At 44.0% G+C, this 17,521-nt stretch overlaps 1 protein-coding gene across 1 annotated transcript in view; it reads left to right on the top strand.

Moving 5' to 3' along the window:
- Nucleotides 1-17,521, top strand: part of LOC141092856 (uncharacterized) — an 82,550-nt gene that overhangs the window by 18,338 nt on the left and 46,691 nt on the right. Inside the window, exons 3-8 of the mRNA XM_073579171.1 lie at nucleotides 1,721-1,898; nucleotides 2,086-2,116; nucleotides 2,194-2,299; nucleotides 3,246-3,539; nucleotides 6,623-6,781; nucleotides 6,973-7,251. Coding sequence (XP_073435272.1) covers nucleotides 1,721-1,898; nucleotides 2,086-2,116; nucleotides 2,194-2,299; nucleotides 3,246-3,539; nucleotides 6,623-6,781; nucleotides 6,973-7,251 — 1,047 coding nt within the window. The remainder of the gene's footprint in view (nucleotides 1-1,720; nucleotides 1,899-2,085; nucleotides 2,117-2,193; nucleotides 2,300-3,245; nucleotides 3,540-6,622; nucleotides 6,782-6,972; nucleotides 7,252-17,521) is intronic.

The raw sequence follows: 17,521 nt of genomic DNA, 5'->3' as shown, positions 1-17,521 counted from the left end.
GTATAGTATGCGACCTCCGTGGCAAATAATTATTTTATTGTCTTGTACAATTCCTGTTTTAATGTCTTTTCCTTTTTACAAGTTGTAATTAAAACTAAAACACATATACATAATTATTCTGTAGCTGTCCTAGGGGATCAGCCATTTTTTTGTCTCATGACATTCCTTTGATAAAGAAAATACGGTAATCAATGTAGCTATCATAATCAACAAGTTGCAAATATTCCTTAGATAAATTAATAATTATGTTCTGGTTGGCATATAAGGCCAATAACAACATAATAACTTAGGTAAACAATATTTGCAAATTGTAGTTTTTATATTTACCATATAATGATTTTTCTCTTTATCACAGGATTGTCATGAGACGCAAAATGGCTAATCTCCTGGGACAGCTACAGAATAATTATGTATATGTGAATATACATTTTAGTTTTAGTTGCAACACATCAAAAGGACAAGACCTTAAGATATGAATATTGTGTATTTTCAATGTTCCTTTAACCACACAGCACTATTTAGAGTTTACATATGTAACACCCCTTTAGGGCTACCACGGTACACTGGGTGTTATGGGGGGGTCTCACCTCTTTAGGGCGCTGTGCCTCTACCCGAATCTTGATTGGAGCTCTCTCTCTGGGGCTGCAGAAGGTCAGTTATCTTCTGCCAGGGGCTGATTCGGGAAACCCCTGCCACAGCTCAGTACACACACTCAGGGAACAGGAGTAAAACCGTTTAACAGATTTATTGCTATGCAGCAGAATTGAGGTGGGTTTAAAGGAATAACATACAATACAATTAACGGTGCTCTATAAAAGTCATATACACATCACAGTCTACTTCTACTCCGACCCTGCAAATATAACGTAGCAGGTTCCCCCTCTTTTGTATCAACTCAGTCCAAATGTTGGGGCCCAGTTGCCGCGGATGTTGGCGCGCAAAGTAGAACCGTGGGTGCACTTAGATGAATATTACTGTCAATAGTCTGGGTTGTAGTGTACTCACTGTAAATAGCGCTGGTAGAACAACAAGTCTCAGAAGGGCACTCACTGTGTGTCTCAAACAGTCGGAGGATTCTCTGGACATCAGCTGGGGGCGGCAGGATTTAGGCCTTTATGTGGTGGGAGTGCTGGCAGAACTCTACGGGTCTTTGCTCTCTCCAGCACCGTGGGTATCTCAGTGGGGGCCGCCACACTCTGCAGCGTAGAGGAATGCAGATCCACACTGCTCTGTCTCTCATAGCAAGCTGCCACGCTCTCTCTCCTCTGAACATTTACTTTCACTTTCTCCCCTGCCCCCTCCCCCCAAGTCCCTCCTCCTCCAATCCACTCTCTCTCCCTCTGCCCTTCCAAGCCGTGTCATCTGACTGAAACATGGGTCCCTGGGAATTGTAATCTACTGCCGCTCAGGGGAAAAATGTTTAATGGCTGTAGGTCCCTGTTTAACAGCCGCTGCAAAACTCTTCTTAGTGTCTGTAAGCTCCAGTTTACTGGTAGCTGCTCTGACAGTTCCCTGTGCAGGTGTTACACATAAAATACTGAGTGGCTTTGTACACACATGCCTGTTTTGCAGTGTTTTGGGTTACATCAGGTAATTTTTTTATACCATTGCCTTTTATGATTGTGCTACCTTTCCTAGAAACAAACAATTTTTTATTATGCGGTATATGCAATCAATATAATGTTTAATACTGTATGAAAACAATTGTTATTGTGAACAGAGTCCATGTGAGGCGTCCTCTAGTACATCGGTGAAGAATGTCCTCCTTTCAACGCAGGATCTGATTGGAAGTTTGACCTCATTGAAAGAAAAGTTGGGGAAACATGATAAAATGAGATCAGTGAACACGGAAAATAAACAGCAGTGTTCATCAGAAGATTGCACATATGCGCAGGCAGGTTTGATACTTTTGTGATTTTGTAACGTGTCCAGGATTTCACTTTTGCATCCATTTCAAAGCAACCAATTGAAATGTTCATTTGTCTAATTATTTATTTTAAGTTTCCTTGATTAAGTGAAATCTGGATGGCGAAAATCCGTTGCACTTTGAACATCTATGTTGACCTATTCGATTTAATTCCATAGGTTATGATGAAGTTGGGGTCTTGACGGCCAGGTAATTGGGTTGTTCAGCATTTGAAAAACTTAGCTGAATTCTTCTAGAAGCTTTGTTTTTTTCTGATTGCAACGTAGCTCTAATGAAATGAATGGGGAAGAGCTGCAGTACCACATACAAGAATTGGACTGGACAGGAGTGGAATTGTTCTGTGTTTTTCTTATCCTGAATAAGTTCTTCCATGTAAAATTAAGTATATTTTTTATGAATACATGATGACATTTCCTAAATTACACCAAACTTAATAGAAAAAACTACCGTACCTATATATTTCATCATATGTTGGATTCAGAGGTCTACACCAAACTATGGAAAGGAAGAGTCATCACTCTGTCTCCACTACTCAGGAGTCAACGGTCCATGTTTAAAAGTGGTGATTTCACATTAGACATTCTAGGCATGGGAAAACTCAATAAATGTTATATTTTATGATCAGAGTCAGCAAAACTTGTAACTGAAGAAAGATGATCTACTCCCCCCTTATCTCTTCTTCCCACAACCGCATAAAAGACTTCTCCCGTGCTTCCCCCATACTTTGGAACTCCCTGCCGCAACACATCAGACTCTCACCATCAACGGAAACCTTCAAGAAGAAATTGAAGACCCACCTGTTCCGACAAGCCTACAGCCTGCAATGATCCTCGGTCTACTGAACCACAGCAAGACCTGCTCTACCCTCTCCTACTGTATCCTCACCCATCCCTGTAGACTGTGAGCCCTCGCAGGCAGGGTCCCCTCTCCTTATGTACTTGTGTGTCCCTTGTCTTACAAATGTTTATTATACTTGTCTATATTTCCCCTTTTCACATGTAAAGCACCATGGAATAAATAGCGCTATATAAATGCATAATAATGATTTTGCTGTGCCACTTGCATTATTTGGTGGCCTGTCTTTTGAATTTTTGGAGCTCAACAATTATGTCAGTATAATTTTGACTATGAAAACTTTGTTACAAAATCTTGTAGTATCTGTTATCATTTCCTTATCTGTTGTCAATAAATAGCTTGAGCATGAGTAGTTATAGATTTAATTCCTCAATTTTACTGATTTATGGTAAATTTCAGTTGCAATAATGACACTTCTAGCATAGGAAAATCGTACTAAATAAAATGTATTTTATTTTTATAGAAAAATTCAGAAATACATGAAGAACCCTGTCCCGAACCGTATGACATTAATGAATATACTGCAAATATGTGGCCAAATCTTATCCATGCCAGTGTAAATTCTAAGGACCCTTCTGAACAGGAAGAAGATCCATCTCCAAATTGTGAAAATACAGACCAGTGTTCACCACAGGATATCAAGGAGGGGTTAACAATTGGTACAAGTGGCATTACAACTGTATTTGAAGAGCATGTGGAGAAGCCCCCATTAAATGACAGAAGTGAATCTATGGTAGGGGGTGAAACTGGATTTAAAGTAAGTGTCCAATCATAGACAGGGTTCAGTGGTCTCAACACGAATGTGAACATGATTATTTGTGAAAAGCTGTACATGAAATCCCATGTACAATGGGTGGTTTCAGGTGGGTGCCAAGCATTGATCCACTATACACAAGTCACTCAGTGTTTGCTTACCGGCCTATTTATGCAGGCTGAAGGGAAATTATGGGGACAGAACAGAAAAATATTAAGATTTGAGAGTCCTTAGTGGTGATTATCTTTTAATGGCTAACTGAAAGATGGTAACAAATTGAACTAATGTGATCGATCTTTTCCTATATACAGTTCTTGGTATCAGCAGTACATCTCCTTTTTACATGGGCAATGTGCTGTCGATGTCACTGATTTTTATGCATGTATAAAATCAAGTCACCCAAAGGACTAGCATTTTTCTTGTTCTGGTGATTGCTGATGTGTTTACAGCAGCAGATAATCGGGATCTTAGGAACGAATATTGGCCTATGTAAAAGGACCGTTACAATCGGAGCAAATAAGAGAACTTCTTACAGTTATTAGGTTCTTTAGAAGGACGTAGATCTGGGGATTTATGCTGATGGAATATGGGCTGAACTGGATGGATAAATGTCTTTGTCGGCCTTGCTAACTATGTTACTATGTTAATTTGTTCATCAGACATTTTGCTGGAGAGCAAATTTACCATTAAAGAAGCATGAATGCCACATAATAAGACAAGAAAAACAGAAAAACAGCAAAGTTTTTAGTAAAACAGTGCAATTTCTGTGTTAGTGAAGTGTTTTTACAAATTGTTTTGTGGGAACGAATTTCCCTAAATGCCAGATCGACACTAAAATGTAACTTTTACTAAACACAAACATAAATCCTACTAATATACAATGCTAATATATACAATGTGGGCAAAATATGCATGTAGTCTAAAAAGGCCTATAAGGCTAGTTTCACACTAGCGTTTAAACGACGCGCGCACGGCGCCGCTAAGCCACGCCCCCTGCCGGCTCCCTGCCCGCCCCTTCCTGTCAGCGCCTCCTCCGAGCGCACAGGGCTGCATGCGTTATGCGCACCCTATCTTTAGCATAGGGTGCGCAGGCCGTGCGCAACTATGAATGTAGCGTGCGCTGCGCATTTTTGAATGTGCGCCGTGCGCGCCAAAATGCAACATGCTGCGTTCGGCGCGCACGGCGCACATTCAAAAATGCGCAGCGCATGCTACATTCATAGTTGCGCACGGCCTGCGCACCCTATGCTAAAGATAGGGTGCGCATAACGCAAGCAGCCCTGTGCGCTCGGAGGAGGCGCTGACAGGAAGGGGCGGGCAGGGAGCCGGCAGGGGGCGTGGCTTAGTGGCGCCGTGCGTGCGTCGTTTAAACGCTAGTGTGAAACTAGCCTTAAGATGTCATAACTACTGTTCAGTATTTTATTCAGCACTAGATCCGAAGGATATTGTAAGGTGCCCAGGACGGTAGCGTGAGCGATCTGCTGCTCCGTAACGCCCTGACACATTACAAATAAATCATGTCCCAGTCCATAAGTGTTGTGCTGTGTACATTGCCTTGTACTCATTTGTAGGCATGAGGCCTCTGCTATATCCACGTCCTTGATTCCAAGAACAGCCACACACACATCAGGAGACAGCCGGTTCATTTTAACAAGTTCAAACTTACTGGACAGTTCAAGTACATCAGTGTTTAACACGCACTTTTGGGCACAGCACCCTCCGATTCTTGTTCCATCAACACAGTACATTTCAATCATGTTCTTGCGTTCAGCGCAGACTATCCCTACTTTAACAGGTTCTATTAGCCCTAGGGATTCCCCATCTGCAACCACAGTATTCCCGAATCCATTACGTTTCCCTCACAAACTTTCCCATCCGGCTTTCGGTGTATGGAAGAAATTAAGGCACTCTTCTCAGTGCCTATTTTGTGCCATAGGCCCTGGATGTGGCAGGAATATTCACAGGAAATTTGGTACAACCTCATACCACCAAAATAATATGTACTTCACGTGCCTCCAGACAACTACCACTTTAACTCAACCTTGTCTCGCATGAACTCTCTCTAACTGACTGACTAAACCAGGTAGTAGTTTCATTTTTTGCTTGCCCAACCCCCACTGCATCTGGGCTACTCCCAAAGTATTAATTGTAACTTGACCCACTGTACCTACAGTCACTGTCTATCTTTATCCTAAGCCCTAAGCTATAGCCTATACTTTCCCTCTTCCTGAGCTGAGTGTACCAGAGTTACCTTAGGCGTTACTTTACCGTACCCACACAGTAGCATCACTACTTATAGCACTATACACTAGTTACAACACACTCTTATACATTTTACTTGTCACCATAAAACACCATAAATCACATGACTGTATTCACATTACACAATTGTTGTCTTCAGGGGCAGGAACACGACAGTCTCTGTCACACCCTTACAATATGATCATATATAAAAATATCACAAGCACTTGCATTGACAGCAGATATCATTGCCAACTTGGCTCAGCCAAAAGTGGATTTTAAAAAAGTGGGAAATATAAAGGAAAGACTCGTTCAGTATCTCTGCTTGCTGCATCAACTTCTAGTTTTGGCTCAGAAAGCAGACTGAAAGACTTTCACAAATCCTCAGTTACAATGGAGATCAGGTCAATCTTGACCTCACTGATGGTACAGATCTCAGAGGTAGACCTATCTGTACCCATGAAACTGGTATACTGTCATATCCCATAAGCAAAACATAAATGTAGGGGATGATCTGATATGTAAAATGTAGTCAAAATCATAATCTGCATTCATTTTATTTCGCATGTTCATATTAGGTACATTTGGGCATCAGTTCTTGTCATCTAGATTACTGAAGGGTGTTTGGTGTACCCTTGGCATGGCCGAGTGCTCGGTGCACCATTCCGCCCCTTCAATAACCATCCTCGATACCTCCCCTTAGGATGACTGACTCTGGTAAAATGTTAATATGTTCATAAATGTATTCTGGATATAAATGCATTATAAATATAACTATTAAAGGCATATTTCTTTCATGCTGTATATTTTGAAATAGTAATTTTGAATTTTGTTTCACTTTCCAGGGGAAAGAATGTTTGTCACAATCAACATATAGAAATAGAGAAGCAGAAGGGATGGATCTTGTCAATCAGGGGAACAGAGACTGGAAGCAAAAGTGGAGATCAGTGTGTGAGCGGCAGATGGACCAAGTGCGAAGATGTGATGATAGCCAAAAACTGGAGGTAAAGACAAGTCATCTTAAAAGGTCAATAATTAGTAAAAGCATAACTAGAAATTGTCAATGGCAAGAAAAGAAATAAAATAGTAAATACATTTTCTAAAAAGAATTATTAAATGCGGCTTACAAAAAGAATATTATAGTTAAAATAGCATGAAAACAAAATGTAACATAAATTCTTGCCTTTTTCTTCAGTCTTCTATTTCCAAGAAAATAAAATTCCAGATTATTGAGAAATCAAAAAGTGATTCTGCCTTCTATGAGCAAAGAATGAGACAGCCCTCACCTACAACTACAGTCCTCTCTGAGATTAAGGTACAAGGAAAGGGTCATCAAACAACTTCCCGACATGAGGACACAGACAATGGTAAACACATGGATGTCATACAAGAAAGTGATGGAAACCATGTGACAGAAAATATGGAGAGAAAACAGCCAGATACAACCACAGCACGTGGCAACAATATTCAACAAGTAAGAGAAATACCATGTTAAGACAGGTTATTTTTTTAGATTTGCACTTAGTGTCCCTCATTTTATATTAACTTCATGCTTTTTCTCAATAAGCACAGTGGTGCTATGTTCTTCTGCCTGAAACTCTGTATATTTTGTGATATTTAATTTCTTTATTTAGCTCCAACATATTCCCCCGCGCAATACAGCGGTGAGCGGTCGCCATCACTCACATCTGCCTGCTTATTTTCTAGAGTTTAATATGGGTGGCTAGTGGCTACCAGATATAATATGGCTTGTGTACCATTGTTTACATTTGACTTTTCTACAATTCTACTACCATCTTAATGTTGGATCTCCATCTACATCTGCACCTCATTGCCATCCCATTCTTATAAGTATTGTACTACTGTTGGAATAATGCATATTGATCTGTATGTATTGCAACAACTACTACTGTACTGTTTTATATATTGTGCATATTGTGAGATTGTTAACAAAGTTCAGTGAAAAAAAAAAGACAGACAGGATGCCCCCTCCTTCTCTTCCCTTCTTGTTGTTGTAATGCTCCCATGCTGCAAGCCACAGCAGATACCAGACTGATCACATTTCATGCTGTAAGCTGTTCAACCTGGATATGAATAAATCTACATTCTGTGTTGTGGACTCTGGATGTTACGCTGATTAATCCGCTGATATACCAAAAAAGAGAAAGGGACTATGCATAAATGTGGGATCACCACGCCAAAAACCAAATATTTGTAAAAATGTAATTTTTATTATGAAATACACAAAAGGCAGCAAGATTAATCCGCTGCTAACAGGTTATGGGCCCAGAGTCCTAGAATCCCAGATCCCCAGAGCACAGAGAAAAGAAAAGAAAGGAAGAAGATGGCTACCAGCAGCAGCAACTCCATGAAGTTTACAGTACCAAGTCTCACTAACCAGAATTATCAATCCTGGAAAATCAAAGTGAAAATGCTGCTGATAAGAGAAGGTACGTGGAAATACACACAGGAGCCTAAACCTGACCCAGTATCACAGGAGTGGATAGAGATGGATCAGAAAGCACAAAGTACCATATCACTCAGTATAGATGATGATCAGATTGTGCATGCGTGTAAAAGTGAAACTGCAAGAGAAATGTGGGAGCAGCTGCAAAAGGTGCATGAGAGGATAAATTTAAGCAATAAACTTTATCTCATGAGAAAATTGTACCAGTCTAAACTACAGAATGGCCAGGATATGCAGGACTACATAACAAGCATTCTAGAGATTGTAGAACGCCTGAGAGGCATTGGGGAAGATTTGAAGGACTTTCATGTAGCCGCATTACTGCTTAGTGGTCTTCCAGAAAACTATGACATGCTTGTAACCGCACTAGATGCGCGCCCAGATGATGAGCTTACATTGGAGTATGTCAGAGGAAAGCTCATAGATGAATATAAGCGGAAAGCGGGAGGTGTAAACAGCAGGATATGCAATGCAGAATCTGCTTTACAGACACAAAATCTAAATGATAACAGAAAGCACCTAAAAGAAACACGTGAATATTTTGTTTGCAAGAAATCAGGACATTTGAAAGTCGATTGCAGAGTCTGGAAAGCTAGAATGAATCAGCTGAAAAAGCAAAGCAGTCTTCAAAGGGTTAAAAGTGCTGTGTCTGCAGAAAAAGATTCTGTGAATACTGAAACTGCATTTACTGTCAGTGTAAATACATCAAAGCATGCATGGTGTATAGACTCTGGAGCAACTAGTCACATGACTAATAACAGGGACTTCTTTTCTAAGCTTAACCAAAGTAAGTCAGAGAAAGTGATTATGGCTAATGGTCAGTACATGACTTCACAAGGTATAGGAGATGGTTATATTGATTGTCAAATCTCACCAACACAAAGCAAGAAGATCCCAGTAAAAGATGTGCTCTGTGTGCCTAGTCTTGAGAGTAAATTACTATCTGTGAAGAAACTCACAAAACAAGGAAATGAAGTTACAATTAAGCATGATAGCTGCATCATCTCAAAAGAGGGCCACACACTAGCAGAAGGAAAAATCACAAATGAACTTTACCAGCTTAAATGTAAAGAGTGTGTGTATACTGCTCAGGAAGAAAGGCACAATAACTGCATTCATGTATGGCATAGGCGCCTAGCACACAGAGACCCAGAAGCAATAAGGAAGTTAGTTCAAAAGCAACTAGCTGAGGACATTACAATTGATCTATGTAACCAGATAATGAAATGTACTAGCTGCATCAAAGGGAAAATGTCTAGAAAAGCTTTTCCTAAGAGAAGTACTACAAGAACAGAACAGACACTAGATTTAATACATACAGATGTCTGTGGTCCAATGAGCACTCAGACTCCTTGGAAGAAGAGATATTTTCTCACATTTATTGATGATCATTCAAGATATACAGTTGTCCATCTGCTTCACAGCAAGAAAGAAGTTCCAGAGAAACTTGAAGTATATCTATCTAAGGTATATAATAAATTTGGGAGAATGCCAAAGATTCTACGTGCAGATAATGGGACTGAATACACAAGTAATGAGACACAGAGCATTTTAAAGAAAAATGGTATCCTATTTCAGACCACTGTACCGTACAATCCTGAGCAAAATGGTGTCGCGGAAAGAAGGAACCAAACACTCTGTGAAAGTGGAAGAAGTATGTTGTTCGATGCAAATCTGCCCACAGCATATTGGGGTGAAGCAATCATGACAACTTGCTATCTTCAGAACAGACTACCAGGTAAAGCTACAGAGAAAACTCCGTTTGAGCAATGGAACAGCAGAAAGCCAAAACTACATCATATAAGAATATTCGGAAGTAAAGCGCTTGTACATGTTCCCAAAGAAAGGCAAACTAAGTGGGAATCTCACGCTAAGGAAGGGATCCTGGTAGGCTACAGTGAAACCCAGAAAGGTTATAGGATTTGTGAGAATCATGTGGGAATAGTGGATGAGGGCAGGTATATCTCGCCCAGATTCCTTTCCTATGTGGCCTAGTCTGGTCAGTATCGCACCTGCTTACTAATGAATAATGGGAGGTGGATATAAAAGGATGCCAGGTGGTTGTGTGAGTGTCTCAGCCTGGGAACACAGAGAGCCTGTCTGTGTGAGAGACACACGTGAGTGAAAGCAGTGCCCACTGCAACTGTGGTTTGGCTGGACGGGAGAAGCCCGCCAGTTGGTAGTTAGGTTGTCCATTGTTTAGTTAGTGCCGGACAGGCAAGGATTTGTTTTATGTTTTATTTCCTTTTGCATTGCTTTCACCGTTAATAAACCTGACCCAGGGTCAGTTACACCCGTATCCCAGCTCTGCGCCTGAGTTTCATGCTGAATGCACGTGACCTTTGACCCCAGCAAAGGCGATCCCGGAGTGTTTTATCACATTGTGGTGGAGAATGCGGGCATCACGTTGCAAGCATGAGCATGGAGGACGTGGTGAAAGCGCTGGTACAGTCCACCGCCGTCCAGCAAGAAGCTAATCGGGTGATGATGGCCCAGCTGAAGGAGTTGGTGGACATGACAGCTACCGATCGTTCGCTTCTCCAGCAGGTGGCGCAGTGCCTGGCAAGCTTACCTGAGGTTAACCTGGAAGCAGAGTCGAGAGTGATTCACGTGAGTCGGTACTGGCAGAAGATGACGACCGAAGATGACGTCGTGGCATACCTGACCACGTTTGAACGGACGGCGGTGCGAGAAAAATGGCCGAAGGCACGATGGGCCGGCCTGATTGCCCCGTTTCTTTCCGGTGAGGCCCAAAAGGCGTATTATGACTTGGAACCTGAAGCTGCGCAGGACTTTGACAAATTGAAAGCTGAGATCTTGGCCCGGCTGGGAGTGACGACTGCTGTCCGTGCACAGAGAGTGCATCAATGGACTTGTCAGCCGGATAAACCACCGCGGTCACAGATGTTCGACCTGATCCACGTGACGAAGAAGTGGCTACAACCCGAGGTGTTGACAGCGCCAGAGATAATCCAGAGAGTCATCATGGACAAGTACCTGAGAGCTCTACCGCCAGCCCTGAGGAAGTGGGTAAGCCATGGAAATCCTATGACGGCAGATCAACTGGTGGATCTGGTTGAACGTTACTCCGTGGCGGAAGGACTCCGAGACAACGCTACCCCACCTCGTTCTTCATCATCTCCACGTGGAACCGGTAAGACTGTTCCAGGGAGTAGGGGAGATGGAAAAATCCCTAAGACAGTGGGGGAGGAAAACGGGACTGCCCGCACTGCGAGGCCGAGAGTAACAAACTATGGTCTAAGCAAGGGGCCCGTTAGGTGTTTCCGCTGCCAAGAGATGGGACATATTGCTGCGAACTGTCCGGTCACTACTGAACCCATGCAGTGCGACGTCACAGACTCTAAAAAACGCATGTCTATGGTTGCACGGGTAGTGAGTGTGAATGCCGGTCAAAAGGATGTGGAAAAACACTTGTGTGATTTAACTGTTGATGGCAAAAATGTGGTGGCATTGTTAGACTCGGGAAGTGTGGTGACTCTGGTGAAGGCCAGTCTGGTGTCAGCCCCGACTGGACCATCAGACAAATTTTCTGTAACGTGTGTGCATGGAGACACCTGTTCATACCTCACCACGGTCATATGCATTACTACTTCCTATGGGTCTGTGCAACATAAAGTGGGACTCGTCCCGGCGTTATTGCATGATGATATCCTGGGCCGGGATTTTCCCCACTTCTGGCAATTGTGGGAGAATCAGTTGATGCCCTCTGGTAATAGTGTACATGATTCTTCTCTCAGGGCACGTGGGGGTCTCGAACCCCTGAAAGATGTCTCCCTGGAAGACTCGGGGGAAGAGTCTGCGGGAAATGACCTGCAGTTCCCGTTTTCAGTCATGGCGGGTGATACGGAGGAGACCGGGGAAGAGGAGGAGGCCGACAACCGTCCACCTCCCCGTTTGCCGGATTTAGGCTAAGTGCACACGTACCGGAACTCTCGCGGAAATTACAGCGAGAATTCCGGAATTCCAGTCCGCGGGAAAATCGCATTTTAAATTCCCGCGATTTTCCCGCGGAAAAACTAGCATTTTGCAAGCGTAATTAGCTTGCAGAATGCTAGCGTTTTCCAAGCAATCTGTAGCATCGCTTGGAGAACTGATTGACAGGTTGATCACACTCGTCAAACATAGTGTTTGACGAGTGTGATCAACTTTTTACTACTGAGGCCGCCGACGTCCCGCGCATCCGTTCCCAGTAATCCTTTGCGAAAATGCCCGCGATGACGTCAGTTCTCGCGGGATCGCGACGTCTCGCGGTAATTCGCGATGACGTCGCGCGAATGACCGCGAGACTTCGCGATCCCGCGAGAACGGACGTCATCGCGAGCATTTTCGCAAAGGACTACTGGGACCGGAGCGTGAAGAGAAGCGGGAAGGCTGCGCGGGACGTCGGAGGGTGAGAATAGCAATATTTTTTATTTTAAATTCTATTTTTTACAGGGATATGGTACCCACAGCCCGGAGGACAGTCTCCTCTCTTCCGGACCGTGGGTACCATCCGCAATTGTTCTGCTTACTTTCCGCATGGTGTGCACAGCCACATGCGGGAAGTAAGCGGAACAATGCATTCCTATGGGTGCGGGATCGCCGCGATTCCGCAAATTAATGAGCATGCTGCGGTTTTTACCGCGAAGCGATTCCGCCGCGGTAAAAACCGCAGCATTAGCACAGCATTGCGGAATCCCATAGGAATGCATGGGATGCTTATTTTTCGCGTTTTCGCGGCAAAATCGCGCGGTTAAAACCGCCGCGGAAACGCGAAAAAAATGCAACGTGTGAACTCAGCCTTAGAAGTTCAGAAAGATGACTTCCAAAGTGAGCAAATAAAGGATCCTACCCTTTCTCAGGCTAGGACAAATGTAAAAGTAATAAATGGGGTACCCGTAGAACCTGGCTCTAGGCTGGCATATCCTTACATGGTTCTGAAGAATGATTTACTCTATCAGATAGAGAAAAAGGGGGAAGATACGGTGCAACTATTAGTCGTGCCAAAACCCTACCGGCGGCAGGTGCTGGACCTGGCCCACGGACATGTGATGGGAGGTCACCTGGGAGTCCAGAAAACCACCGAAAGGATATTACACTGTTTTGTTTGGCCAGGCATGCATCACGATTTTCGTGTATATTGTGAGTCTTGTCCTGACTGCCAAGCCTCTGCACCTAAGCCCCGGTTCTGTAGCCTTTTGGTACCCCTACCTATTATTGAAGTCCCGTTTGAGAGGATTGGGATGGATTTAGTTGGGCCCCTTCCACGGTCTGCACGAGGACACCAACATATCCTGGTCATCTTGGATTATGCCACTCGTTACCCGGAGGCCATCCCTTTGCGTAACACGGCCACCAAGATGATTGCCAAGGAACTGGTGCATGTGTTTAGTCGGGTCGGTATACCAAAACAGATACTCACCGACCAGGGGACCCCCCTTATGTCCAGGGTAATGAAGGAGCTCTGCCGATTGTTACAAATCGAACCGTTACGCACATCCGTGTATCACCCTCAAACAGACGGGTTGGTCGAACGGTTCAATAAAACTCTGAAGCAGATGCTGAGAAAGGTGATAGACAAGGATGGAAAGAACTGGGACTATTTACTTCCGTATTTACTTTTTGCCATCAGGGAAGTACCCCAGTCTTCCACGGGATTCTCGCCTTTCGAGTTATTGTACGCCCGACGTCCTCGCGGACTGTTAGACGTTGCAAAAGAAACCTGGGAGGGTCAGGTCACACCATTTAAAACAGTGATAGATCACGTCACACAAATGCAGGTAGGGTGTTGATCCTGGTCCCCACGGTGGACAGCAAGTTCCTGGCAAAGTGGCAGGGCCCCTTTGAGATTAAGGAAAGAGTTGGTGAAGTAAACTACAAAGTATACCAGGCAGGTAAACGGAAACCTGAACAGATTTATCATGTAAATCTGATAAAACCCTGGAAAGATCGGTCTGCCTTGTCAGCGGAGCTGGCCCGTCCCGTCTGCTCGCATACCGTACCGGAGGTACGGGTTGCAGAGACTCTCTCGGAGCGGCAAAAGACTGAGGTCAGGCAGTTTCTACTTCACAACCAAAAGTTTTTCTCAGAAAAACCCAGGCAGACTACGCTAATGAAACATGACATCGTAACGGAACCTGGTGTCACAGTTCACGTAAAGCCCTACCGAATCCCGGAAGCGTGCCGTGAAGCCGTTTCCCGAGAAGTGAAGACAATGTTAGAGTTAGGTGTCATTGAGGAATCGCACAGTGCTTGGTCCAGCCCGATTGTGCTAATTCCTAAACCGGACGGCACCATCCGGTTCTGTAATGACTTCAGGAAACTGAATGCGGTCTCAAAATTTGATGCCTACCCTATGCCCCGGGTCGACGAGTTAATAGATCGGTTAGGAAAAGCCCGGTATATTACGACACTAGACCTAACGAAGGGGTATTGGCAGATCCCTCTGGCGGAGGCTGCCAGAGAAAAGACGGCATTTGCGACCCCAGAAGGTCTATTTCAGTATGTGTATATGCCGTTTGGACTGCACAGAGCACCGGCGACCTTCCAGAGACTGATGGATCGAGTCCTGAGGCCACATCGGCAGTACGCTTCGGCCTATTTGGACGACATTGTCATTTACAGCTTGGACTGGGAGACTCATCTCCAGAAAGTACAAGCTGTGATTGACGACCTGTGGGAGGCAGGTCTAACCGCGAACCCCAAGAAATGTCACATCGGGCTAGAAGAAGCCCGGTATTTGGGGTATGTAATTGGGAGGGGTGTTGTTAAACCCCAGCTCGATAAGATTCAGGCGGTTCAGGACTGGCCGCAACCTGTCAACAAGAAGCAGGTGCAAGCCTTTCTGGGGATCGCCGGCTATTATCGCCGGTTCATACCCAATTTTGCAGCCATCGCTACCCCCCTGACGGATCTTACAAAAGGGAAAGACTCCGTCATGATTAAATGGAGTTTAGCGGCAGAGGAAGCCTTCCATAGCCTAAAACGGGCACTTTGCTCTCAGCCCATACTGGGGACTCCGGACTTCCGCAGCGAGTTTGTGGTACAAACAGATGCCTCTGATACCGGTATCGGGGCCGTACTCTCACAAGTGAGGGACGGAGTGGAACACCCAGTCCTCTATCTCAGCAGGAAGCTGAATAAACACGAGCAAAGGTATGCAGTCGTAGAAAAAGAGTGCCTCGCCATTAAGTGGGCTCTAGAGGCCCTCAAATATTACCTGGTGGGCCGAAAGTTCAGGCTGATCACTGACCATGCCCCTCTCAAGTGGATGCACTTGAACAAGGAACGGAATAGACGGGTGACCCGGTGGTTCCTTGCCCTGCAGGCCTACACTTTTACGGTGGAGCACCGCCCAGGTGTACAGATGGGGAATGTAGATGCCCTGTCCCGAGTGCACTGTCTGGCGGGTGTCATTGCTTGACCGGAGTGGTCTGCGCAGAGGGGTGGGGATATGTGAGAATCATGTGGGAATAGTGGATGAGGGCAGGTATATCTCGCCCAGATTCCTTTCCTATGTGGCCTAGTCTGGTCAGTATCGCACCTGCTTACTAATGAATAATGGGAGGTGGATATAAAAGGATGCCAGGTGGTTGTGTGAGTGTCTCAGCCTGGGAACACAGAGAGCCTGTCTGTGTGAGAGACACACGTGAGTGAAAGCAGTGCCCACTGCAACTGTGGTTTGGCTGGATGGGAGAAGCCCGCCAGTTGGTAGTTAGGTTGTCCATTGTTTAGTTAGTGCCGGACAGGCAAGGATTTGTTTTATGTTTTATTTCCTTTTGCATTGCTTTCACCGTTAATAAACCTGACCCAGGGTCAGTTACACCCGTATCCCAGCTCTGCGGGTGAGTTTCATGCTGAACGCACGTGACCTTTGACCCCAGCAAAGGCGATCCCAGAGTGTTTTACCACAGATTCTACACCCAGAAACAAACAAGGTCACAATAAGTAGAGATGTAGTGATTGATGAGAACTTTGTGTCCCCCAAATTTTGTGACATCACGCCAGTAGTCCAGCTGAAGTCACAATTACAAGACAATAACAAGGAGGATGTAGAGTTCTGGCTGGATTCTTCAACCACTGAAGGAACAACAGAAAAATCTGGTGAATCTGAAATCAGGAGATCTTCAAGGTCAAACAGAGGCGTACCAACTAAATGCCTATCCTACATAGTCAAGACACTACCTGAATCAGAGCCGCAGTCATGGGATGAAATGCAAGAACTACCTGTCCATGAAAGAACAAAGTGGATCAATGCTGCTAATGAGGAAATCAAATCGCTTCATCAACTTCAAACTTGGAAACTCACCAAGCTGCCACAGGGCAAAAAGGCAATCAAGTGCAAGTGGGTCTTCAAAACCAATTATGACAAAGCCATTGCCACGAGCCAGGTTCCAAGAATTAAGAACCACACTGGGACTAAGAGGATAAGTAGTTGTGTGGGGGTGTTGGAATAATGCATATTGATCTGTATGTATTGCAACAACTACTACTGTACTGTTTTATATATTGTGCATATTGTGAGATTGTTAACAAAGTTCAGTGACAAAAAAAAAACCCGACAGGATGCCCCCTCCTTCTCTTCCCTTCTTGTTGTTGTAATGCTCCCATGCTGCAAGCCACAGCAGATACCAGACTGATCACATTTCATGTTGTAAGCTGTTAAACCTGGATATGAATAAATCTACATTCTGTGTTGGTGACTCTGGATGTTACGCTGATTAATCCGCTGCTAACAACTACTAAATAGTGTGACAAGTCACAATTAGAAACAGAATCTAGTATAGATTTATCTGGCAAACATCATTCAATCTGCCTTCACATCAAGACACACAGCGCTCTTTACTGGTCCACTGGAGTCCAGACATTCACTCAGATTACACCTTAAGGTAATAACTACCTAACTAGGAGCAATCCAGTTCATTTGTGTGTATTTTTTAGGTTACTACAAGCTAAATTTTAATTATTTAAGAAACAGAATCTGCCACTCACAAACCTGAAATTATACATTCATTACATCATAACATCAAACATCCTAACATTATATATTCATATTTATTTATTTTACTCAATTATATAGCGCCATTAATTTGAAGCACTTTACAGACATTATCATCATTGTCCCCGATGGGGCTTACACTATAGATTCCCTATCAGTATGTCTTTAGAGTGTGGGAGGAAACCGGAGAACCCAGAGGAAACCCAACAGTCCTAACCACTGAGCCACCATGCTGCCCATATATAGGGACTTAACCCCTATAAAAATCATAATTGTGGT

The sequence above is a fragment of the Dendrobates tinctorius genome, unplaced genomic scaffold, assembly GCF_039654945.1.
Source record: "Dendrobates tinctorius isolate UK_male_01 unplaced genomic scaffold, ASM3965494v1 ptg000062l, whole genome shotgun sequence".
Lineage (NCBI taxonomy): Eukaryota > Metazoa > Chordata > Amphibia > Anura > Dendrobatidae > Dendrobates > Dendrobates tinctorius.
This window is presented reverse-complemented; position numbering and strand designations above follow the sequence as displayed.